Source organism: Mobula hypostoma, chromosome 9 (genome assembly GCF_963921235.1).
Source record: "Mobula hypostoma chromosome 9, sMobHyp1.1, whole genome shotgun sequence".
In the NCBI taxonomy this organism is placed as follows: domain Eukaryota; kingdom Metazoa; phylum Chordata; class Chondrichthyes; order Myliobatiformes; family Myliobatidae; genus Mobula; species Mobula hypostoma.
Genome location: NC_086105.1, coordinates 142,906,547 through 142,932,920, shown reverse-complemented (window position 1 = coordinate 142,932,920; position 26,374 = coordinate 142,906,547). Strand labels below are relative to the sequence as shown.

General features: G+C 44.8%; 1 protein-coding gene across 2 annotated transcripts in view; it reads right to left on the bottom strand.

Moving 5' to 3' along the window:
- Window positions 1–17,476, bottom strand: part of LOC134352124 (cytochrome P450 2K1-like) — a 39,431-nt gene extending 21,955 nt beyond the window's left edge. Inside the window, exons 1-3 of one of the 2 annotated variants that reach the window (XM_063059342.1) lie at window positions 17,155–17,476; window positions 5,443–5,605; window positions 3,071–3,220 (exon numbers count right to left, since the gene is read on the bottom strand). In XM_063059342.1, coding sequence (XP_062915412.1) covers window positions 3,071–3,220; window positions 5,443–5,605; window positions 17,155–17,355 — 514 coding nt within the window. In that variant the 5' untranslated portion in view covers window positions 17,356–17,476. Of the gene's footprint in view, window positions 1–3,070; window positions 3,221–5,442; window positions 5,606–15,295; window positions 15,421–17,154 lie in introns of those variants that run through there. The other variant, XM_063059343.1, reaches the window with a different exon arrangement.
- Window positions 17,477–26,374: the final 8,898 nt, after the last annotated feature.

Below are 26,374 nucleotides of genomic sequence, written 5' to 3'. Positions count from 1 at the left end.
AAAGCTACAGAGGAATGGCTTAAAAACAACAAAGTTAATGTCTTGAATGGCAAGTTAGAGTCCAGACCTCAATCCAAATGAGCTTTTGTGGCTGGACTTGAAAAGGGCTGTTCACTCACAATCCACATGCAGTCTGACAGAGCTTGAGCAGTTTTGTAAAGAAGAATGGGAAAAGTTGCAGTGTCCAGATGTGCAAAGCTGATATAGACCTATCCACACAGGCTCAAGACTGTAATTGCCGCTAAAGGTGCATCTCCTAGATACTGACTATAGTTAACTTTTTCTTCTGTACTGATAATTTCTTTATTTTTCTGGGTTGTGCTTTCATTTAAGTTTAGTGGTTTGTACTTCTTATCAGAATTGCATATGCTTCCATATATTGCTACAACATGTTGTTGTTGATGGAAATGTATCCTTAGAAGTTTTATCTGACCGTTGTATAATTTTTTAATGTCTGTTATTCCTCTTCCTCCTTCTGTACAAGATAGTGTTAATCTCAGTGTGTTTGAGTGTTCGTTGTGTTTCCAAAATTTGTCATTTGAAGTCTTATGCTTCTTTGTAAAGTTTCTAGATTACTTTCAGACCAATATTATGCCAAAACAATACATTAATATGGGTATGGAGAAAGTGTTAATTGCTTTTGTTATATTTTTACTGTGGCAGACTTTTTTAAGCCTGGAAGTAAATTCTGTAGAAAGTTTTCCCTTTATCACACTGTGATCTATTTTCTTTACTTGTTGATATCCTAGATACTTATATGTTTCATATTCCTCCATCGGTTGTATTGTTTTATATTCTTCTAGCTCTTTTGCACCTGCCTTTATGTTTAATGTTCTGTACTTATCTACTCCAAAGTTCATGTTTATATCTTTAGAAAATATTTCTACTATTTCAAATAATTGTTTTAGCTTTACTGATGAAGGAGTGTATAATTTCAAATTGTCTATATATTTTAGATTTTTTTTAGATTCAACTTTATTGTCATTGTGCCGAGTACAGATGCAAAGCCCATGAAATGCATTTAGCATCTGACCAGAAATGCAAAGAATAGTGTTATTTACAAAATAACTGTGAATAAAAAAAGTGCTACAGCACACAAATATAAAAGTACTTGAGACAGTACAATACAGATGCAATACTGCTTAGTGCTGTGATGTGAGGTTCAGCAGTGTCACAGCCTCAGGGAAGAAGCTCTTCCTGTGCCTGCTGGTGCGGGGGCAGAGGCTCCTGTAGCGCCTACCATTTGGGAGGCCATGGTTAGGGGGAGATGCATCCCTGATAATGTTTTTCGCCCTACCCAGGCAGCGTTTATGGTAGATGTTCTCAATGGTGGGCAATTGGGTGCCGGTAATCCGCTGGGCAGTTTTCACCACACGCTGGAGTGCTTTGTGGACCGATATGGGGCAATTGCCATACCACACTGAGATGCAGTTGGTGAGTATGCTCTCAATGGTACAGTGGTAAAAGTCCATCAATATCCTGGGACAGAGGTGAGCTTTCTTCATGCTCCGCAGGAAATAAATATAGGTGTTGCAAGGTATAATTTGTTTGGTTGTCTCTGATTTGATACCCTATTTTCATCCGATTCAGTAAATTAGAGGGCAGAATTAAAGCTGGACAGAACCATGGTGGGCTTAGTGAGACGCCCTCCATTTATTTTGATAACGGTAGTTGTTCTTTTTTGGTTATTAATGGACAAGGTGGTTATGGTACGCCAATGCTTCATCAGATGCTGTAGAAATTTCACAAGTACTGGGTGTGTAGTTTTTATATATTAAGAGCTTCTATTAATCATGAATCAAGTGATCTTTGGTAGTCAATCTAACAACATGAAAGATTAATGTTTTTCCATCAGGCTGGATTTAGAACTACAGAATCTATTATCAGTTATATCCTTTCATACCCTTATGGCATCCTTACTACTCTTTTGTAAGTATATTGTGGTTATATGTTTGTGGTGACTAGATGCGAGGTGCACCATGTTACAATTTTATATATAGTTTATAACCAATTAATAGGATGATATTTTGATAACAGGGCATCATTTGTGATTTCTCCTTAAGGTAAGGGATATGTTTTACATATTTTCTGAAATTTGGGCACTTATTTCAGGATACTTCAGAAAATTATTGATATGTATTAATAGTTATGGATAGAAGCAAGTAAATTTTTTATACTAGTCATCATGAATATTATCATTGCTGCTATTTTTCCAGTTGTGGCTAATTATTATTATTATATATTATCTGTTTATATTTACACAATTTGCATCATTGGTTGTTTGTCAGTATCTGTTTGAGTGTTGTTTTTCAATGATTCTATTGTATTTCAGTTTTCAATTGTGATCGTCTGAAGGAAAACGACTCTCAGGGTACTATCTGCTGACATAATGTACTTGGGCAATACATTTGAACTTTCAACTCTTTATTAAGTATCCTGAATTCACTCTTTTTGTTGATGTCCAGCTCATGACTTTGGCAGCAATGTTGAGTACAAAGACAGACACCAGTCAGGTCAGTAACCAGTGAGCTGAAGGCTGAGCAAGCACACACTGAGACACCAAGAGCTTTTTCTGGAATACGAATTTCTGGTACTTTTTAATACACAGATGAAATACACTGCTTCCCATTCTACTGCAGATAGACTGAATGAGCTAGGGCATTTGTTTTTGGAGTGAAGGAAGACGGGAGGTGACTTGATGGAGCTTTACAAGAGACGTTGATTGAGTGGACAGCCAGAGACTTTGTCCCAGTGTAGAAATGGCTAATATGAGGGGGGATAAATTTAAGGTGATTGATGGAAAGTACAGAGGAGATGTTAGTAAGTGTTCACACAGAGAGTGGTGAGTGCATGAAAAGTGCTGGTGGAGGTGGATATATCAGAGACATTTAGGAAAATCTTAGATAGGAGCATGGACGATCAAAAATGGAGAGCTATGTCAGAGGGAAGGTTTAGATTAATAATCTTACAGTAGGTGAATAGGACAACACAATATTGTGGGCCGAAGGGCCTTTACTATACTGCAATGTTCTATGTTCTATGCTTTTTATGTTTACTCACTTGGACTTACCTTTATGGGATTCAAACATTTTTATCAGGAAATGGGCTTCTTCAATGATTTTATCTTCGATAGTTTTCTTGCCCATCCCAAAGTCCCGTAGAGTGGAGATGGTGAACCTTCGCATTTGCCTCCACGATTCCCCAGTACTGAAAGCGATGCCTATAATTATTCAGACAAGTTGTCAGTGCAACCTGCTACCCAAATGAAAACTGATCAAAAATGAGGAAATATGCTTTCCATCCAAAGGAGTTATAGTGGTGACCTATCGCTACCAGACTCACGTTAGGCAATTCAGTACTCAACTCTTATTAATTTGGAGCTTTTATTTTAACTGCTCAACACAAATATCAATGGGGCAGCATGGCAGTGTAATGGTTAGCACAAAGCTTTGCAGAACAGGTGACTGGGGTTTATTTCCCTCCTTTGCCTATAAGAAGTTTATAACTTCTCTCTGTGATCACGTGGGCCGGAAAAGCCTGTTCCACAATGTAGCTCAACAAATAATTAATTTAATAAACAATGGTAACTCAGACCAACAATTTAAGTCATCAATTTTATTCTTCCTTCCCTCCCAAAGCTGCATCCAACTGGTGAGGAGGAGCACACAAGGAAGCAGTGATATCACTTCAGTATGTGGCTGAAGCTTACGAAACAGTAGAGCTTCATGGCAGGTTTCGGAGTTGGTTGCATCCAATCAGTGAATGGGATTTATTAGGAAGGTGAATAATAAGGTAGGAGCAAGCAGAGTGGTCATTGGATGAGTGGGCCAGTGTTGGAGTGCCATTGGCTCATTGGAATTATGTGATATCAGGCTGATAAGTTTCTTTTCCTATTTATTTATTCTTCATTCCTCATATTTAAGGGCCCAGTTAATGCGGCAAGAATGGCTCCAGGGCTGTGTTTTGTTCTGTGTGTGAAATATGGGAATTCTGGGAGTCCATCCTACTCCTGGATAACCATATCTGCACCCAGGTGCACTGAGTTGCAGCTCCTGGTAGAATATGTTAAGGAACTGGAGCTGCAGCTGCAGCTCGCTGACCTTTGACTCATATGGAAGTCATAGATAGGAGCTGCAGGAAGCTGGTCACCCCTAGGATTCAGGAGTGCGGTACCTGGGTGACTGCCAGGAGAAGGAAGGGAAATGGGCCATCATAGCTTTGGAGATTGTTAAGGGGGATGACCCACTGCGTGGAGCTGCTGTGACCGGTTGATGAATACAAGGCTGAAAGGTGTTATATATGAGCATCTCACAAACAATGTCTTATTTGGAAATGATCTCGAGTTCAGCAGGTTATCAGTAGGTGCTTTATTTGTTCACTTCTAAGTGGTTTGATCCAGCTACATCTGAGCAGAACCAGTTCACAAAATGGAGGTTGCAGAACAGTCTCACAAAATGGCGGCATCCATTGCATCTACCACATGGCTAGAACAAAGAGATCTGGTTTGCCTTTTTCCATTGTCTTTGACTCATTGCAGTTAGATGTTTTCTTTTATATTAAATTAGTTCATGGCCTACAATACAACATACTTACACCAAACACCAAGAAACAACCTCTGTTCTTACATTGCCATATAACTTTCTAGGTCAAGACTGTCCAATCACATGCCTATACTAGGGGTAAATTATGGTAGCCTATGATCCCAGTAACCTGCATGCGTGTTGTTACTGGGATCAGCACTGGCAAAGATAACAGGTAGAACAAACTCTTTAAAATATGGCCACACAATCTTTTATAGTGCCCTGATGGAAGTCCAGCTTGGTGACTCATTTCACCCCCCAATAGTACCACACTCCCTCTGTACACCAATGAAAATTTCCGCAGGGATAAATTTCCTGGGTATAGTGAGATTATATTAAGCAGGGTTTGCAAATGATTGCAAGGACATTTGAAGATGCTCCCAGCTTCTCATATCATCCACCCTACCTCTCCTCAACCGACCAAATCTCCCCTTCACCTGGTTTCACTTTTACCACCCCCGCCCCAGCTTCTCACTTCAACCACACTCTTTCCCCATCCACCCACCTTCCCCTCAATTGACTTCACCTGTCACCTTCCATCTTGTACTCCTTCCCCTCACTCCAGCTTCTTATTTTGGCTTCTACCCCCTTTCTTTCCGGTCACAATTAAGGGCCTCCGCTTGAAATATTGACTCTTTATTCCTCTCTGTAGGTGCTGCCTGCCTTGCTGAGTTCTTCTAGTACTTTGTGTGTATTACTCTGGAGTTTCAGTACCTGCCTCATCTTGTGTGTTCATGTTGTGACTGAGACCATTGCAAGCTTTACACTTCAGAATAACAAGCTTCCAACAAGAACTGAACTGAGCAGAATGAGGATGCAACCAAACGTAACTTGGTTTGATAATAATGATGTCGATATTTACCAAAACCCTGTGTTAACTCTTCAAATATCGGGATGTGGGCTCTTCCTGCAAACTGATCTGGATGGTTGATAAGAGCATCCTTTATTGTTTCGTATCCAACCAGGACCACAGCTTTCAGCATTCCAAGCTTGATGGTGAAGATTGGACCATATTTCTCAGACAGCTGAAATAGGAGGAACACATTTATATAATCAATTAATTAATTAAACGATTAAATCCTTGTTTTTTATATTCAGTTATATTATCACTTCATCAGAAATGGCCACTAGTGTACAGCCCAGGAACGACACTCAGTGGCCACTATATTAAGTACACACAGACACCTCATTAATGCAAACATCTGATCAGCCAATCATGTGGCAGCAACTCAGTGCATAAATGCATGCAGACATAGTCAAGAGGTTTATTTGTTGTTCAGTGCAAACATCAGAATGGGGAAGAAAGAAGTGACTTTGACCATGGAATAATTGTTGCACTAGACAGGGTGCTTTGATTATCTCAGAAGCCGCTGATTTTCTGGGATTTTCATGCACAAAGGTCTGTAGAGTTTACAGCGAATGGTGCAAACAGTGAACAAAACTCCCAGTGAGTGGCAGTTCTGTGGATAAAAACAAACTGTAAATGAGAGAGGACAGAGGACAATGGTCAAACTTATTCAAGCTGACAAGAAGATGACAATAACTCAGATAACCACATATTACAACAGTGGTGAACAGAAAAGCATCTCTGAACGCACAGCATGTTGAACCTTGAAGTGGATGGGCTACAGCAGCAGAAGATCACACTGGGTCCCACTCCTGTACCAGGTAAAGTGTCCACTGAGTGTACGTCATCCAATCCTAACTCTCCTCTATACTTGCTCCCACCATTCAGGGCAGTTGAAGGTCTTCATTTTATTTATTTATTTGTTTGTTTGTTTGTTTGTTTATTTATTTCTTTAGAGATACAGCGCAGAACAAGCCCTTCTGGTGCAACAAGCCTCACTGCTCAGCAACGCTCCTTGTTAACCCCAGCCTCATCACAGGACAATCTGTAATGACCAGTGAATGCCCTGACCTGTACGTCTTTGGGCTGTGGAAGAAAACCAGAGCATCCTGAGGAATCCCACAATCCTCACGGGGAGGACATACAAACTCCTTATAGGCAGTGTCAGAACTGAACTCTGAACTCTGATTCCCTGAGCTGTGATACATGAACCAGTATGCTATCACGGCAACCCAAAGTGTTTTATAATTAGACTTAAAACAAGGATATGCCATGACTCCTTTGCTCTTCCAAATTCCCTGCTTCCGCTGACTTCTGCCACCTCTATATCCTTCATGGTCTCTGAGTAATTCTATCCTTTTAAACCTGAAATACCTGGGCTTTTTATTTTTGACGAAGTTTATAACATTGATATTTCAAATGTTTACAATCTTTAAAGTTCAAAGTTCAAAGTACATTTATTATCAAAGTATGCATACAGTGTACAACCCTGAGATTTGCATTCCCACAGTCAGCCACAAAAGAAGGAAATAGCATGGAACCCGGTCAAAGAAAACTTCAAACACCCAATGCAGAACAAAAGATCAAATGGCAAAGAACAAGGGAAAAACACAGAATATAAAAGATCAAAATCACAGCATCCTTGAGACAGTTCAGGAAAGTTCAGTTTAGTTCCATGTAGTATTGTGTAGTTCATTACTTGCAAGCCACAGAGACAGTCTACGCTGATGAAAATCACACAAAATAGTAATAAGAAAGGAGTGAAATCACAAACAAGTAACCAGAAACCAGAAATACATATAACATGAACTGCAGGGTCCTCTAAAAGCAGCCAGAAATGGAGTTACATACATCAAAGTTGCTGGTGAACGCAGCAGGCAAAGCAGCATCTATAGGAAGAGGTGCAGTCGACGTTTCAGGCCAAGACCCTTCGTCAGGACTAACTGAAGGAAGAGTGAGTAAGGGATTTGAAAGTTGGAGGGGGAGGGGGAGATCCAAAATGATAGGAGAAGACAGGAGGGGGAGGGATAGAGCCGAGAGCTGGACAGGTGATAGGCAAAAGGGGATACGAGAGGATCATGGGACAGGAGGTCCGGGAAGAAAGACAAGGGGGGGGGGTGACCCAGAGGATGGGCAAGAGGTATATTCAGAGGGACAGAGGGAGAAAAAGGAGAGAGAAAGAATGTGTGCATAAAAATGAGTAACAGATGGGTTACGAGGGGGAGGTGGGGCCTTAGCGGAAGTTAGAGAAGTCGATGTTCATGCCATCAGGTTGGAGGCTACCCAGACGGAATATAAGGTGTTGTTCCTCCAACCTGAGTGTGGCTTCATCTTTACAGTAGAGGAGGCCCTGGATAGACATGTCAGAATGGGAATGGGATGTGGAATTAAAATGTGTGGCCACTGGGAGATCCTGCTTTCTCTCCAGGTTTAGACCATAAGACCATAAGACAAAGGAGTAGAAGTCGGCCATGCAGCCCATTGAATCTGCTCCGCCATTTTATCATGGGCTGATCCATTCTCCCATTTAGTCCCACTCCCCCGCCTTCTCACCATAACCTTTGATGCCCTCGCTACTCAAATACCTATCAATCTCTGCCTTAAATACAACCAATGACTTGGCCTCCACTGCTGCCCGTGGCAACAAATTCCATAGATTCACCACCCACTGACTGAAAAAATTTCTTCGCATTTCTGTTCTGAATGGGCGCCCTTCAATCCTTAAGTCATGCCCTCTTGTACGAGACGCCCTCCCCCCCCAACTATCATGGGAAACGACTTTGCCACATCCACTCTGTCCATGCCTTTCAACATTCGAAATGTTGCTATGAGGTCTCCTCTCATTCTTCTAAACTCCATGGAATACAGTCCAAGAGCGGACAAATGTTCCTCATATGTTAACCCTCTCATTCCCGCAATCATTCTAGTGGATAATCTCTGTACCCTCTCCAACATCAGCACATCCTTTCTTAAATAAGGAGACCAAAACTGCCCACAGTACTCCAAGTGAGGTCCCACCAGCACCTTATAGAGCCTCAACATCACATCCCTGCTCCTAGACTCTATTCCTCTAGAAATGAATGCCAACATTGCATTCGCCTTCTTCACTACTAACTCAACCTGGAGGTTAACCTTAAGGGTATCCTGTACAAGGACTCCCAAGTCCCGTTGCATCACCGAACTTTGAATTCTTTCACCATTTAAATAATAGTCTGCCCGTTTATTATTTCTGCCAAAGTGCATAACCATACACTTTCCAACATTGTACTTCTTTTGCCACTTCTCTGCCCATTCTTCCAATCTATCCAAGTCTCTCTGCAGACACTTCGTTTCCTCAGCACGACTGGCCCCTCCACCTATCTTCATATCGTCAGCAAACCTAGTCACAAAGCTATCTATTCCATAATCCAAATCGTTGATGTACAATGTAAAAAGAAGCAGCCCCAATTCGGACTCCTGTGGAACACCACTGGTATCCGGAAGCCAATCAGAATAGGATCCCTTTATCCCACTCTCTATTTCCTGCCAATCAGCCAACGCTCTATCCACGTATGTAACTTCCCCGTAATTGCATGGGCTCTTATCTTGTTACGTAGCCTCATGTGTGGCACCTTGACAAAGGCCTTCTGAAAATCCACATATACAACATTCACTGCATCTCCCTTGTCTAGCCTACTGGAAATTTCCTCAAAAATTTGTAATGGGTTCGTCAGGCAGGATTTTCCTTTAAGGAATCCATGCTGAGGTATGCCTATCTTGTCATATGCTTCCAGGTACCCTGTAACCTCATCCTTCGTAAATAGCGGAGTGACATTTGCAATCTTCCAGTTCTCTGGAACCATGCCAGAATCTATCGACTTTTGAAAGATCATCGCTAATGCCTCCGCAATCTCCACAGCTACTTCCTTCAGAACATGCGGGTGCATTCCATCTGGTCCGGGAGATTTATCTACCTTTAGACTATTCAGCTTTCTGAGTACTTTCTCTGTCATACTTGTGACTGTGCACACTTCTCTTCCCTGCCACCCTTGAGTGTCCGGTATACTACTGATGTCTTCCTCAGTGAAGACTGATTCAAAATACTCGTTCAGTTCCTCTGCCATCTCCTTATCTCTCATTACAATTTCTCCAGCATCAATTTCTATCGATCCTATATCTACTCTCACCTGTCTTTTACTCTTTATATACTTGAAAAAGCTTTTAGTATCCTCTTTGATATTATTTGCTAGCTTCATTTCACAGTTAATCTTTTCCCTCTTAATGACCTTCTTGGTTTCCTTTTGTAAGGTTTTAAAAACTTTCCAATCCTCTGTCTTCCCACTAATTTTTGCTTCCTTGTATGCCCTCTCCTTTGCTTTAACTTTGGCTTTGACTTCTCTTGTCAACCACGGTTGCAAACTTTTTCACTCAAAAATTTCTTCTTTTTTGGAATATACCTATCTTGCACCTTCCTCACTTCTCGCATAAACTCCAGCCACTGCTGCTCTGTGTCTTTCCCGCCAGTGTCCCTTTCCAGTCAACTTTGGCCAGTTCCTCTCTCATGCCATTGTAGTTTCCTTTACTCCACTGAAATACCGACACATCAGATTTCAGCTTCTCTTTTTCAAATTTCACAGTGAACTCAATCATGTTATGATCACTGCCTCCAAGGGTTCCTTCACCTCAATCTCTCTAATCACCTCCGGTTCATTACACAATACCCAATCCAGTACAGCCGATCCCTTAGTGGGCTCGACAACAAGCTGTACTAAAAAGCCATCTCGCAGACATTCTACAAATTCTTTCTCTTGAGATCCAGTGCCGACCTGATTTTTCCCAATCCACTTGCATGTTAAAATCCCCCACAATTATCATAACACTGCCCTTCTGACAAGCCTTTTCTATCTCCTGTTGTAATTTGTAGTCCACAGCCCGGCAGCTGTTTGGAGGCCTATAAATAACTGCCATCAGGGTCCTTTTACCCCTGCAATTTCTTAGCTCAACCCATAAAGTTGCTGCACCTTCCGATCGTATATCACTTCTTTCTAATGATTTAATATCATTTCTTACAATAAAGCCATGCCTCCCCTTCTGCCTACCTTCCTATCCTTCCGATACACCGTGTACCCTTGGACATTCAGCTCCCAGAGACATGAATCCTTTAGCCAGTTCTCAGTGATGGCCACAATATCATACCTGCCAATCTGCAGCTGTACGACAAGATCATCCACCTTATTCCTTATGCTGCGTGCATTTATGTATAACACCTTAAGACTAGTATTTGGTACTTCTCTCTTTGATTTCACTGCAACTTTATTGCACTGCAACTCATCCCAATGGCTACAAATTTGCCCCATCACCTGCCTGTCTTTCCTGACATCTTTACTGCTCGCTATCTTAGATTTATTTCTGTTTTCCCCTTCCTCTGCTCTGTCATTCCGGTTCCCATCCCCCTCCCAATTAGTTTAAACGCTCCCTAACAGCACTATTAAACTTTCCCGCCAGGATATTGGTCCCCTTCGGGTTCAGGTGCAACCTGACCTTTTTGAACAGGTCATACTTCCCCCAGAAGAGATCCCAATTATCCAAGAATCTGAAGCCCTGCCCCCTGCACCAGTCTCTCAGCCATGCATTCATCTGCCTGATCCTACTATTCTTGCCCTCGCTAGCACGTGGCACAGGTAACAATCCCGAGATTACTACCCTGGAGGTCCTGCTTCTCAGCTTCCTTCCTAACTCCTGGAAATCTCTCTTCAGGACCTCCTCCTTTGTCCTATCTATGTCATTGGTACCAACATGTACCAAGACAACTGGCTGCTCACCCTGCCCCTTCAGAATATTCAGGACTCGATCCAAGACATCCTGTACCCTGGCATCTGAGAGCCAACACACCATGCGGGTATCTCTATCAGGCTCACAGAATCTTCTGTCCATTTCCCTGACTATGGAATCCCCTACAACTACCGCAATTTTCTTCTCCCTCCTTCTCTCCTGCACAACAGCGCCAGAGACCCGGTCACCGTGTGCGTCCCCTATCAGGTCATCCCCCTCAACAGCATCCAGAACAAGATATTTGTTGCTGAGGGGGACAGCCACAGGTGTGCTCTCCACTATCCAGGCATTTCCCTTCCCTCTCTTGACAGTGACCCAGTTTTCTGACCCCTGTAGCCTCAGGATGACTACCTCCCTGTAGCTCCTGTCTATCACCTCTTCACTTTCCCTGATAAGCAGTAGGTCATCAAGCTGCAGCTCCAGATCCCTAACATGGTGTCTGAGGAGCTCCATCTCGGTGCATCTGGCACAGATGTGGCCATCAGGGAGGCTGGAGCTCTCCCAGGATTCCCACATCTGACACCCTGAACAAAGCACTAACCCTGCAGGCATGCTGTCTACTTCTACAGGAATGAAACAGGAAAAATAAGTCTACTCACCCATTACCTTGCTAAACAGACGAACTTTTTAAACCGTTCACTCATACCGTTAGCTGTGAGAGCCCTGCTGTTCCCGTCTGTCCGGGCCGATTTGTGAAGGGCGGGGGGGGGAGGTGGTGGGGAGAAGAAAAGAGTTGGTGCTTCGCTCTCGCCTCTTCCCGTTTACCGCCAAAGCCCGTTGAAGCCAAAGCCCTACACCCTGCTCCCACTCACTCCGCTGCCCGCTCTGACGGCTGCCCGCTGTATAGGGTGGTCTACTTGTTATACTCTCTGCGCTGTCCTGTTGACGTCACGCCCCAGCGCAGTCTCGTCCTTCTTGCACTCGAAGAAGATTTTCTAAAAAAACTGCCTTCCATCAGAATTCAACTCCCACGATGCTCTGTTGTCCCGATCCAAAAGACAGCCGTTGGTAGCAACCTGCCTTTTTAAACTCTCCATGCTGTTTCTTGGCATACAGACCACACACTCTGCAAACCTCACCAACCTCCTTCAGAGATGAGAAAGCAGCATATTGCTTAATCGACCCAAAAAGTTGCCATCAAAATGTAAATCACAGGTTCCAATTGCACTTAGCTTTATAAAATAATCATATTTGATAGAAGAAGTAAAAGAAATAGTTTTGTGAACTGTCTGAAGGACAACGCTATTGGTCACGTTGTATGCTGGCACCATCTTCTTCACTAGAACCGGAACCTTCATTATTTCTTTACATTTCAATTGTGAGGAGTGAGTACACTATGAACGGCAATTCCCTTGTTGGTATTGATGAGAAGAGGGATCTTGGGGTGCAAGTTCATTGCTCCCTGAAAGTGGCGACATAGGTCTACAGGATGGTTAAGATGGCAGATGGCATGCTTGCCTTTGTAAGTCGAGGCATTGAGTTCAAAGTTCTGGAAGTTACTTTGCAGCTTTATAAAACTCTAGTTAGGCTGTATTGCATTCAGTTCTGCTTGCCCCATTATTGGAAGGATGTTGAGGCTTTGGAGAGGGTGCAGACAAGGTTTACCAGAAGGTTGCCTGATTAGAGAGCATGTGCTATCATTATCATAACGGGGGGCGCTGGTGGTGGACCCAAATGCAAGACACAGACACTGAAGAACAAGGAACAGGACTAGGATGCTGAACCTGGGCTAGGACATGGACAAGAAAGAGGGACCCCAGATAAGGAACTATGAACTAGGAGCCTGGGCTTGGACTCCGAGCCAGAGACTGGACAACAACCTACAACCTGGGTCTTGCCTCGGGCTCAGACCCAAGAACCTGGCAAGGACATGACATGGTTACAAGGCTGGACGTGGCTGGGGTCCCTCGAGGCTTGGGTTCTTCGGGGTTTGGGTATTGTCTCCAAGCCAGAGACTGGGCAAGGACGCAAAACCTGGGACTTGACTCAGGCTCAGATGCCAGAACTAGGCGAGGACAAGACGTGGCTATAGGGCACGGAGTGTCAACGGGACTGGACGTGAGACTCCTGAACAGGACAAGGGAACCCCAGCTCAGGACAAGGGAACCCCAGCACCGGGCTGAGCAAGGTACTCCTGGGCTAGGTGAGACACATGGACAAGACAAGAACACAAATTCATGGCTTGGACAGGACAAGCTTCTTGGATCGTGGCTAGGACTGGACAAGACCCCGAAGCCTTGACTTGGTTGAGGCAGAGACAGGAACGCAGAGCCTTGGTCAAGGGAGAGATGGGAACATGGAACACAGAGCCGGGACCTCTCCTTGGAAACAAGACATAGGGCCGGGACTGATACACAGGACAAAGACCCGGGACCCCTAATTGTGTACAGGATGGCCGGACCTACCTAGTGAAGGCGTGAACACAGACGGTTCCCAAAACTAGGTAGCCGGAAATGGCCAGACCTATCCCGCGAAGGAGTGGATACAGATGGTTCCCAACACTAGGTAGCGGGAAACTGCCAGACACAGAGACAGTTCAAAACAACGAAGAAATCTGCAGATGCTGAAATTTCAAGCAAAACACATAAGAATGCTCGTGAAGGCAGCAGGCCAGACAGCATCTATAGGAAGAGGTACAGGACTGATGAAGGGTCTCCGCCCGATACATCGTGTTTGCGAGGAGAGTTGCATAATAATTTCGCAACTTCCAAAACAACTCCCACTTGGAAATCCCCCTCCAAGTCACTCACCTTCCTGACTTGGAAGCATATTGCCATCCCATCATTGTCGCTGGGTCAAAATCATGCAATTCCCATCCTAATAGCACTGTGGGTGTACCGACACCTCAGGGACTGCAGCGCGTCAAGAAGGCAGCTCAGTGCCACCTTCTCAAGGGTAACTAGGGATGGGCAATAAATGCTGTCTTAGCTGGCGATATCCACATCCCAAACATTAATAATTTAAAAAATTCTTGTTGTAGATACTACCTGTTCTAGATAAAGCTAGTCAGTGTTTCGACAACAGGAGGTCTTCTCCAAGTATTTTTTTCTGTAATACCTGAATATTTACAAGAAAAAACTGTGCAACCATGTCCTAGCCCAGGTCCTGCATCCTAGTCCTGTTTCTTGTTTTTCAGTATCCGTGTCTTGCATTTGGGTCCGCCACCAGTGCCCCCTATTATGACAGAACAATCCAGTCACCAGAGGCTGAATCCTGAAGCTATTTATGAAGCCAGCACAAACGAGAATCAGCTGCCTCGACAGAAACTGGGGAAAACCCAGAATAAGGAACCTGGACCGGACCGTGAACTGAAATGCAGATTTCACGGACCGGACCATGACTATCATGAGTGGTAGGACAGATTTGGGTTGCTTTCTCTGTCGAGCCAGAGGCTGCAGAGAGACGTGATAGAGCTTTATAAGATTATCAGAGGCACAGATAGAGTGGACAGACAATATCTTTCTCTTCAGGTTGAAAGCTCTAATACCAGATGACATGCATTTAAGGTGAAGTAGGCTAATTTTGAGGAAGTGAGAGGCAAAATTTTTACACAGGGAGTAGTGGATACCTGTAATGGTCTGTCTGGGGTGATGATGGAGGTAGATACATTAGCGACTTTTAAAAGACGTTAAGATAGGCACATGAATGTGAGGAAAATTGAGGGACATGGACATTGTATGGGGAGAAGAGCTTAGGTTGATTAGCTATTGGTCACTTGGCAGGCGAAGGGCCTGCTCCCATGCTGTAATGTTTTATATTCCATGTTCCATAACCACTCTGGTCATCCAAACTCACATTACCGTACCTTGACATCCTGCAGTGTGCGCATCAGCTGGTCTTTAAACAACTTCCACATGTTAGAGGTGGACTCTCTCTATGGCGGCTGCTCTCAGTTTACACTCCCTGGCCCCATTCTATTAATATCTGAATTTGCGCATGTTTTATATAAACACTTTTAATACAATTTACATTCTGCAATACAACAACAACATGTAGACAATAACAGACTAACACATTCACAAACACCAACTAAATTTAAATGCTCTCATCGCTGTACCCATGGACACCGCAGTTTCCTCGCCGGGCTGTTCGCCCAGGCAGAACCGTCCGCTGTCCGATTCCAAGAGCCAAGGTTTGCTGTCGCTGTTCAGTCCAGGAGCAAGTTTCCTGACTGGCGAAGCGAGTGCGGCGAAATATGCATGAGCCTGCGTCACAGTTCACCTTCACTTTCTGATCTGTGGGTTATTCCCCTGGACACACGTGTTGCTGAAAGTTCAACTTGATGCCAGACGCCCGTTGGTCTGTCAGCACATCGAGATGTCCGCAGGGGAATTTTACCGACTGGCACATTCCTGCCTGCGGGAGTACGTGCTGAAGGACGCTAGGCGCGACTACCGCAAAGGCTCGGCAGGGAAGAGCTACAGTATAGCTCTAAGTTGAAAGCACATATATCAGCATTTACAACCCTGAGATTTGCTTTCTTTCGGGCACAGTAAATCCAAGAACCATAACATCGAATCAGAAGGACCATGCCCAACAGGGCAAACAGGCGTTGTGCAAAAGGCAGCACACTTTACAAATACAAAAGACAAACTACTAAAATGTACACACACATAACTAGCTAACACACCGAGAAATTTAAAGTTGCTGACCCTCTGCACCTCTGATCCCCCGATAAGAACTGGTTCGTCGATCTCTGGTTTCCTCCTCCTGAAGTCAGTAATCAGCTCTTGGAACTTGTTGAGATTGCTGTTGAGGTCACACTCAGCCAGATTTTCAATCTCCCAGATATATGCAATTTCATCACCACCTCAGATTCAGCTAACAACAACGGTGTCGTCAGCCAATTTAAGTATGGCATTGGAGCTGTGCTTAGCCTCTCAACCATAAATATAAAGCGGGGTTAAGCACAAAGCCTTTTGCTCAACCTCTGCTATGCTCTTGGAGATTGTGGAGGAGATGTCGCTGCCAATCCAAATTGTCTGGGGTTTCCAAGGGAGGAAATAAAGACTCCAACTGACCGAGGGTTCTTCCGCTATTGGATAGAGAGTGGCCGGGTCGGGCGAGAAAGCCACTCAGTTATTGTGGAAGCATACCATCCCGGGGGGTGGGACACATAAATAACAGCAATACTAATATTTTTAAAAGTATTTTGAAAAACTTAACGCATTGACTCAGATGTTGCACGGTTTTTTTCTTGTAAATATTCATGTATTATAGAAAAAATACTAAGAGAAGACTTATTGTCGAAACACTGACTAGCTTTATCTAGAACAGGTAGTATCTGCAACAAGAGTTTTTTTTTAAAATTATTAATGTTTGGGATGTGGACATCGCCAGCGAAGACAGCATTTACTGCCCATCCCTAGTTGCCCTTGAGAAGGTGCCGCTGAGCTGCCTTCTTGAAGCGCTGCAGTCCCTGAGGTGTAGGGACACCCACAGTGCTATTAGGATGGGAATTGCATGATTTTGACCCAGCGACAATGATGGGACGGCGATATGCTTCCAAGTCAGGAAGGGGAGTAACTTGGAGGGGAAATACCAAGTGGTAGTTGTTTTGGATGTTGCGAAAGTATTATGTAATTTTCCTCGGAAACACAAGGATATCTGCAGATGCTGGAATTTCAAGCAACACACATAAAAATTGCTGGTGAACGCAGAAGGCCAGGCAGCATCTATAGGAGGAGGTACAGTCGATATATCGGGCCGAGACCTTTCGTCAGTCCTGTACCTCTTCCTATAGATGCTGCCTGGTCTGCTGCGTTCACCAGCACTTTTTTTTATGTGTGTTGCGTGTAACTTTCCTGCCGTGTTTCCCGGAATACTGAATTGAATTGCTAACGACACTCCCAGGCACTCGGTAGGACCGGTACACAGTGTCCAGTCTTTGCTGGTCTGGATCGCGACTGCTCTTACCTCCATGAGAGTTAGGTGGGACTTCTTTAGATCCAGGAGGTGTAGGTTCCCGATGATCGGAAGAGGAGTGGGTCCCGGGGGGAAGTTGAGCTCGACGTGAGATTGAGACCCATTGCGAAAATAAGCGATAATCAACACGGCGACGGCGCAGAGGAGTACCAAAGTCACGGTATCCAGTGAGTAAACACCGGCGAACGACATCGCCCGGCACCTTTTGATTTACGAATTCGTCCAGCAATCAGGACCAGGATTCCAGGGCAAAAACTGAGCGAATCGCACCCACTGAAATGCCTAGTTCTGCAATTGGAGAGACGTTAACCCGCATGCGGGAGGCGTGGCTACGCTATTTGCTACAGCCCCAACGGTAGCCGCTCCTCCCAGATTCGCATTGAATAATAAGCGCACCAGAGCAAATAACATTGTGGTCATACAGGGAAGGAGGTGACAATCCACATTTCACTCGCGTGGAACAGAATATTTTGGAAACGCGCCCCAAAGGTGCTGGTATCCGGGTGAGAAGTTACTGGAAAATGCAAACGCGTGCATTGTATTTTCTATGTATTACAGTATTTACTCAAATGCACACATCGTATTTTCTATATTTACTATGTAACCACTGCTAGCTGAATAGAAGGTTTCACTATGTAGCCATGACCTTTAACGTGATCACTATTAATTTATGAAGAGAACTAGAATGAAACCAAGTAGAAAGATAACGGTGGCGAGTAAGGTGATGAAATATGTGGCAGTATGTCAACGCAAGACTAATTAAGAAATAACTGTGGTTAGGGATGAGAAGACATATGGTCTAAAATGTAAACTAGGACATAATTAAGTTGGGGAGTAAAACGATAGTGGAAAGTCGAGAGCGGTTTTCTTGATGATATGTAATCACAGGCCGACTGGATATGATAATGTAGCTAAGATAGGAAATTGCTATAAAAAATGCTGAAAACAAGCCTCGATGGGCTGTCAGCTACTAGCTTTCTGATTGTCTCAGCCTTGATTTGCAAATTAAAGTTTAACACGTCTTGACGAGTTTTCTGCGTCTCCTTGTCGTTTGTGAGAAACGAGAAACCCGGATAAAATTGGCGTCACGAACAGGATCGGACAGAGACCCGCAAGGAAGGGAACAGCAGATTGGGACGCTTCCCGGTCCCTCGGGGATCCTCACGGGGCTAACAGAATTAACGGTGCATCAAAAGCAAAAAAGGTGAGCGCTTTTTGCGATAATTCGGACTAAGAATTCTGTTGGTTTTGGGGGGTCTCGGGGACTCAGAAGTGTGAAGCAACTGCCGAATAGTCTCTCCGATCCAAAGAATCTGGCAGAATTGGAGATAAAAGGAAGCTCAGAGGATTAATCAAGAGCACAGCAGTAGAAATATTGAGCAGAAAATTCCCGGTGTGTCAAGGTTAAGAAAGACGGTAAGTATATTAATAGTAAGTGAAAAAGACACTGAGAAACGAAAGGGGCAGTCTGATAAAGAAAAGGAAAAGCATAACAGGGAGCCGGCTTCGGCTCTATACCCAGACCTGAAAGACGTAGGAAAACCTTTTCCCTTTTATGAGAAAGAAACCCTTAAGCAGGGTCCGATGACAACAGGAAAAATGGATCTAAATGGAGAAATTAAAGTCGGCGATACCGAGGAGGAAAGAAAGAGTGACGAAAAGGAGCAGGAGGAACTACGGAAGGTAATAGAAGAAGGCAGGGCAAAGATAGAACAGGAGAAAAGGGAAATAGAAGAAGAGATCAAAGGGTTACAGGAATTAAAAGCGAAAAGGGATGAAGAGAAATCTTTGTTATATGGGCACGGAACTGAACAGGCCAGAGCAGAAGGTAACTTGTCGGGAGAGCAAGAGTTAAGTAGCGAAAGAGAGGGTGCAGTAGAGTGTAGGCAGAGGATAGGAGATAGAAGTCTTGAAGGGGAAAAAGAAAGAGTGAAAAGGCAGATATTAGAAGCAGAGGAGAGATTAGGAAATTACAGCAGAGAATGAATTTCCAACGGGAGTTTGAGGATTTCACATGGGCCCAAGCAAATGCTAGCTCAAGGCAGAAAGGAAGAACTCCACGAGGAGGCCAAGGGAGAAAGGAAACCCCGGAGAGAATCATGTGGCAGCCAGTGAAAACGTGCTCAGAAGCAGATGGGGAGTCAGGCGAGGAGGAGAGTCAGGATATGTGCGACAGGAAAGGAAGAATGATGACGTTGTTAGTAAATGGATTGGGACAAGTACAGTATATTCCTTGGGGATCCCAGGACCTGGAAGGGCTGAAAAACACATTGCCCAGCCTACATGAGGGTGCAGGGAAGTGGATTAGGGCCTTTGAGGAAGAAACCACTGGATGAATGTTGGCTATAGGAGATTTGTAGGCGCTGCTGATAAGGCAGATGCGTACCTCCAAACTACAAGAGCTGATGGAAGTGGCTGGCATACAGAATGCGGACAGCACACTGATTGACGGGGCCAGATTTGACACAGTGAGGCAGAAGGTATGGGGGGCCCTCAGGGAGCTCGATCTACCCAAAATGGACCCCAAAGCCATGAAAGGGGATCCACTGGGAGACAGTGAAAATCCAGCAGCCGAGAAAGAAAATCAGTTGAAAAGGTGGAGACTGGAAATTGAACAAGAGGTGGAAGGCAACCCATTTATGACCGTGATGTTCCGAAATACTGTTTTGGATGCGATGCCTCCCCAAGTTAAGTCTAAACTTGAGGAAGTGGTTGGACTGATGTCAATGACCCCACAGGAATTCAGGGACCACGTAGTCCATGCAGTCGAAAAATATCGAAAAGACAAACGAAAGTTGACTGAGCAGCAAGAAGAAGTGCAAAGAAAGCTGATACGAATGCAGCTTGAAGAACTTAAAAAGAAGGAAAAAGAAAAAGGCAAGAAGATGCTGCCAGCAATGACCGATTTAAGCGCAGCCGTCGAAATGAATGAAATGCCATTATATGGAGGGACCGGTCGTGCCGTAAGACAGAGCCTAGAAAACCCGATGCCAATAATAAACGTCTTTGGGGGAGCTTTTCCGCAAATGCCCTATCAGGGACAGGATAAAGTTAAACAGCAGCCCAGACAGGACTGGAAATCCCAAAGAGCGGGGCAGAGAGGTTATGGGCAGGAAGAGCCAGTAAGGAAACAAGGGGAAAAAGAGATACAGAGACTGTGCTGCGCATGTAATCAGCCAGGACACATGAGAAGGGACTGCCCACGTAAGCCGTGGGTCGTCACGTACCAGCGGGAACCAATGAGATGGGAACCACAGTCTAGCCAAGGACCAGTCCCTGCAGGGCCGAGTGGACCCGTGAACCCCTATGCAAGACACTAGGGGTGCCCAGAGAACCCAGGTGGGAAGGGACACTACCCAGTGATAACAAGGGAGGCAGAAGAGGAACCCATTGTTCAGGTTATGTTAGAAGGGCAGCTGACACCAATGATGATAGATACTGGAGCCACGTATACTTGCGTAGAGCCGCAGTATGCCCTTCACCTTCCCATGTCAGGAAAATTTATTAAGACTGTAGGGTTCTGGGGAGAAACACAGTTGACACAATGTACAGCTCCTGTGAGATTAAGGATGGGCAGCAAATGAATAGTTTTGCTGATATTAGTGTCCAAAGGAACTCCGATAAATTTGCTAGGCAGAGATGCCCTATTAAAACTAGAATTAAAATTAGAATGTACCAGAAGTGGGTTCAGTGTGGGAAGAGTAAATGCTCAATTACTAGTGCGGGAAGTCAAGAAAGCGAATGTCTTTTGGATAGGAGACATAGAAGATCAGATCTGGGAAACCTGGGAAAAATGGAAAAAGGGCGTGCAGGCTATATTGCCCCAGGCTGTAGCGCCCAAATCCGAGTTACATTGCACAGTGATTTTTGACGAAACTCAGAACAAAGAGTTAGGGGAGAGATGGCACAAGGAGGCAGGTAACTGGCAGCACCTAAAAGGAGAAGCTATAATAATTGGGAGACAAGGGGCAGCCCTGCAAGTCAGGTGGAATACCTTCTTGGAGAAACGGTACAGGATACTGGAAGCTGAGCCCCACATAACGCTGCTGGTAAATGGGGGACATCAGTCTAAAGACCTGGGACCCTTAGTAAAGCACGCTGGAACCGTAGCGGTGTGGAGGAAAATTATGCCACAGGTGTGGGTATTGGGAGAAAATAACTATTTTAAAATAGAGGTAGATATAGATATAGTAGGAACAACAAAGGAGGTCGAAGTAACTCCCCAACCACACCTGACGTTATTGGGAAAGGAGGAAGGCCAGCAGAGAGATAACAGGCTGGATAGGTTACCATCTATTCTCAGGTCACAACATGACACGGATGTAGGGAGAATAAGAACAGCCAGTCCGGTAGAAATAAAGCTGAAAAGGGGAGCAGTTCCGCCCAGGAGACCACAATATCCCTTCAAACCAGAGGCAGAAGAGGGAATAGCACCAACGATACAGGGGCTACTGGAAGCAGGAGTACTCAAAAGGACAGACAGCCCATGTAATACCCCACTGTTACCTGTCCTTAAAGTGGATAAATCTAAATGGAGACTGGTGCATGACTTGCGAGCGGTGAATGAGGTAGTGGAGGACTGGCCAGCGGTAGTTCCCAACCCACACACGCTCTTGACTAATGTTCCAACAGAGGCAGACTATTTTTCAGTGATTGATTTGTGTTCGGCTTTTATCAGCGTTCCCCTGGGAAATCAGAGTCAGTATCAGTAACTGCTGGCATTTACATAGAGACAACCTGTACACCTACACTAGAATGCCGCAAGGATTTAAATATTCACCACACGTATTTACTCAAGTGCTAAAGGCGGACCTGGAGGGCATATCGTTGGAAAGTACATTGATACAGCATGTGGATGATTTGTTGTTTGCTCCGAAAGTGAGGGACGGTGTGAACAGGATACCATAGGTTCACCAGATTGATTCCTGGGATGGCAGGACTTTCATATGAAGAAAGACTGGATGAACTGGGCTTGTACTCGTTGGAATTTAGAAGATTGGGGGGGATCTGATTGAAACGTATAAAATCCTAAAGGAATTGGACAGGCTAGATGCAGGAAAATTGTTTCCGATGTTGGGGAAGTCCAGAACGAGGGGTCACAGTTTGAGGATAAAGGGGAAGCCTTTTAGGACCGAGATTAGGAAAAACTTCTTCACACAGAGAGTGGTAAATCTGTGGAATTCTCTGCCACAGGAAACAGTTGAGGCCAGTTCATTGGCTATATTTAAGAGGGAGTTAGATATGGCCCTTGTGGCTACGGGGATCAGGGGGTATGGAGGGAAGGCTGGGGTGGGGTTCTGAGTTGGATGATCAGCCATGATCATAATAAATGGCGGTGCAGGCTCGAAGGGCCGAATGGCCTACTCCTGCACCTATTTTCTATGTTTCTATAACCCTTTTAGAGAGACTGGCGTATGGAGGGCATAAGGTATCTGGAAAGAAGCTGCAATTTTGCAAGCAACAGGTAGAATACCTAGGTAGAGTGATATCCAAGGGAGCGAGGGCGATAGCGCCGGATCAAATTGAGGCTATAACTAAAGCTCCCAAGCCCCAGACAGTGAGACAGATGATGACGTGTCTGGGACTGACAGGATATAGGTCAGATTGGATTGGGGAATATGCTGAAATTGTAACGCCACTAAGGAAAATAATGAAGGACGCAGGACATACAAGCTTCAGGAATAATCTACAGTGGAATGAGGAGGCGGAAGTGGCTTTCAATACTATAAAGCAGGAATTGCAGTCAGACCCAGAGTTAGCTTTGCCTGACTACGAGAAGGCCTTTCATCTGTATGTATCCAACCGACAGGAAGGTTATGCCACGGCAGTTCTAATGCAGGAGACTGGCACAGGTAAAGCAAAGCAACCGATAGCATACTACAGTGCGAAACTGGATGAGGTGGCTCAGAGGTACCCATCTTGTTACCAGGGATTGGCGGCACGATACCATGCATATGAAAAGGCATCATCCGTAACCATGGGCTATCCTGTGATTCTGTACTACACCACAAGGTAGCAGAATTACTGGAAAGAGGGAAATTCGTGTTGACACCAGCCAGGATAGCCGCATATCAGATGCTATTGATATTTCCAGATATAACTACACAGAGATGCACCACCAGTAACATAGCTGATTATGTCCCTTTGGGGTATGAAGGAGAACCCCATGATTGTGTAGGGAAAACAAAGACATTCGCAAAATTGAGAGCAGATTTACGATTAGAACCATTAGAGGACGAAGATAAAAAGGTCCTGTTCGTAGATGGGTCTTGTCACAGAGATCACGATGGGAATCACGCAGGGTTCTCAGTAGTGCAACAGGATCAGGCAGACTTCAAGGTCATCAGAACAGAGGCATGCTCCAACCGTGCTCCGCCCAGCTGGCGGAATTCAGAGCTTTGACGGCAGCGAAATGATGGAAGGAGAGAAAGTAGATATCCATACAGACTCAGCATATGCTCATGGAGTGTATCATTTGTTTGGGGCAGTGTGGAAACAGAGAGGTTTTAAAAAGAGCAATGGAGATCCCATACAGTACTGTCAGCAGATTTTAGATCTAATAAAAGCACTGATGAAACCTAAAGCCATGGCTATAGTAAAATGCCGGTCACATAAAAAAGGAAACGATGCAGTAACAAAGGGAAATCAAGCTGCAGATGAAGCAGCCAGGAAAGCGTCTGGGTGTACATCCGTTGTCATTGCACCTCAGGTAAGTCTAGAGCCAGAACCTATGGTAGGGGACCTAATTGAAATTCAGGGAAAGGCAACTTTGGCAGAACAAACACTGTGGAGACGAAGGGGACCCAACCAGAACACAGAAGGCCTATGGACCATGGAAGATGGCCTACTGGTAGCTGCCACCCCTTCACTGACTATCCTGCTCTCAGAAGCACATGGGATGGATCATTATGCAAGGGGGGAAGTAATAAGGAAAATAAAAAAGGATGGATTTTGGTCGCCTTATTTACAGGCTTCATTAGACCATGTATTGTCACAGTGCGAGGTATGCGCGCAGAATAACGTTCGGAAAGGAATTACAACCCCAATAGTTCATATACCCGTACCTGAAGGGCCATTTAAACACCTAGTGATTGACTATGTAGACATGATAAAAACAGTAAGAGGGAAAAGATACATGTTGGTGGTAATCGACAGATTCAGCAGATGGGTAGAGGCAGTATCCTCGAAAGATCAAGGGGCAGGAACAGTGGTGAAATTCCTGACAAACGAAGTGATCCCAAGGTTTGGGATACCGTCAGAAATTAGCTCAGACAATGGTTCAGCTTTCATCCAAAAAGTGGTTAAGTTAGTACTGCAAGCACTGAGAATAAAGCAGAGATTTGGATGTGTGTATCACCCTCAGTCGCAGGGTATGGTGAAAAGAATTAACGGAACCTTAAAAACCAAACTAAACAAAATCTGTGCAGATACTAAACTCAACTGGGTCGATGCACTACCGTTAGCATTAATGAGTTACCGCATGCAGAGTAATCGGATGACGTGTCTAACACCGCATGAGATGCTAACCGGAAGGCCCAGGCCAGTGCCCCAGTGGAGAGAACCATATAAAGGGCCTAGTTTGGAACAATTGGAATTGGAATTAAAACAATACATGCGGCAATTAACTATGAGACTAAGTCCATTTATGCACAGGAAAAACAGAAAGAGCCAGAGATCGATCAAGGGGAAGGACCAATCAAGCCAGGCGATCAGGTCTACGTGCGAGCGTTTAGAAGAAAGTGGAACGAACCCAGAAGGGAGGGGCCCCTTACAGTAACCAAAGCATCACCCACCGCATTTCAAGTGGAAGGACGCTCCACCTGGTGTCATCTCAATCACTGCACTAGAGCAATCCCGCAGGTACAGTCAGGTGGGCCACCCGAGGGAAGTGGTGAAGAGGAACAAACAGTAGGGGACAGACAAGAGCAACAAGAAGATGATACTGATCCGCAGGAACCTGACCAAGTAATAAGGGAAATTTTTGGTCCTGAGGACGGGCCAGAAAACCCTAAGGATGGGGTTATGGATGGTAGTACTCTTTCAGATAATGGGGACGACTTGGGGGCGACCAGTCCCGCCCCCCGGGATGATACACTCAGATACTCTGTGCAGATTTGGAGACCATTAATTTGGCAGATGTGGCATGGGACTGTTAGGATCCCACAAAACCTGAGAGAAAGGAGTAAGAGGAGCACAACGGTTACCTCCGTACCATGGTACCAGAACATGTGGTACCAATGGGCAAATCATACAGCAGGGATGATGAAGAGACAGAATTGTTATCTATGCCCAAGGACAAGTCCGGTGCAACACGTAGCCCCCATACCTTATAACTCCTCCACCTGCACGCAATGGCGAAAGGAGCGGAGGGGGCAGTGTGCGCGGCAGTGTCCAAGTGTAGTCAAGACCTGCAGCATGGGAATTTGTAGTGGGATGGATCCTTGTTATCAGAAATGTATTGATACCACACCAATGTGCCCTTATTGGTGTATGTTATACCAGGCTTCCTCGCAGTTTGATCAAAACAAGCTTGCCTCTAGCCGTAATTACGGCAGACCGTGGGCTATAAATAAAAGAAGCCAGACACCCACATTGGGAAAGCTTAAAATGCAGGAACATTTGAGTTCTGAATGTTTCACGCGGACGGGTGACCTCTCGGTTGGGCATTTCAGCGGCAACTGTGTTAAGATTTGGGATGTAACCCCAGGCCGATGATACCAGACAGGTACCCCTCTGCCGAGGGTGCACTGAACTCCCAGACCATCCCGTTAGCTGGTAACTGGTGGCTGTGTGGACAGGAGCGGGGTCTGAGATCCACGCTTCCCCTTAATTAGGCGGGTACATGTACGCGTGTTATGCTGATTCAACAAGTTGTAGTATCCTCTGAAACACAGTTTAACACCTCGAGGCAACAGACACTAAAACGGAGGAAGAGAAAATATGAGCCCGACCTGACGATTCGGATCGACAGTATAGAATAGCCGAAGGGTATACCTAACGAGTTTAAGGCAAGAAATGAGATGGCTGCGGGCTGGGAAGCACTTATACCTGTAATAGGGGTTAGCAAAAATGTTGAACGGATAAATTATATATATTATAATCAACAGAGATTCATTAACTACACTGATAATGCTTTGGGACAGCAGCTAGATGCAACCAGTAGAGTGGCGTGGCAAAATAGACAGGTACTAGACTGGCTATTGGCAGAGAA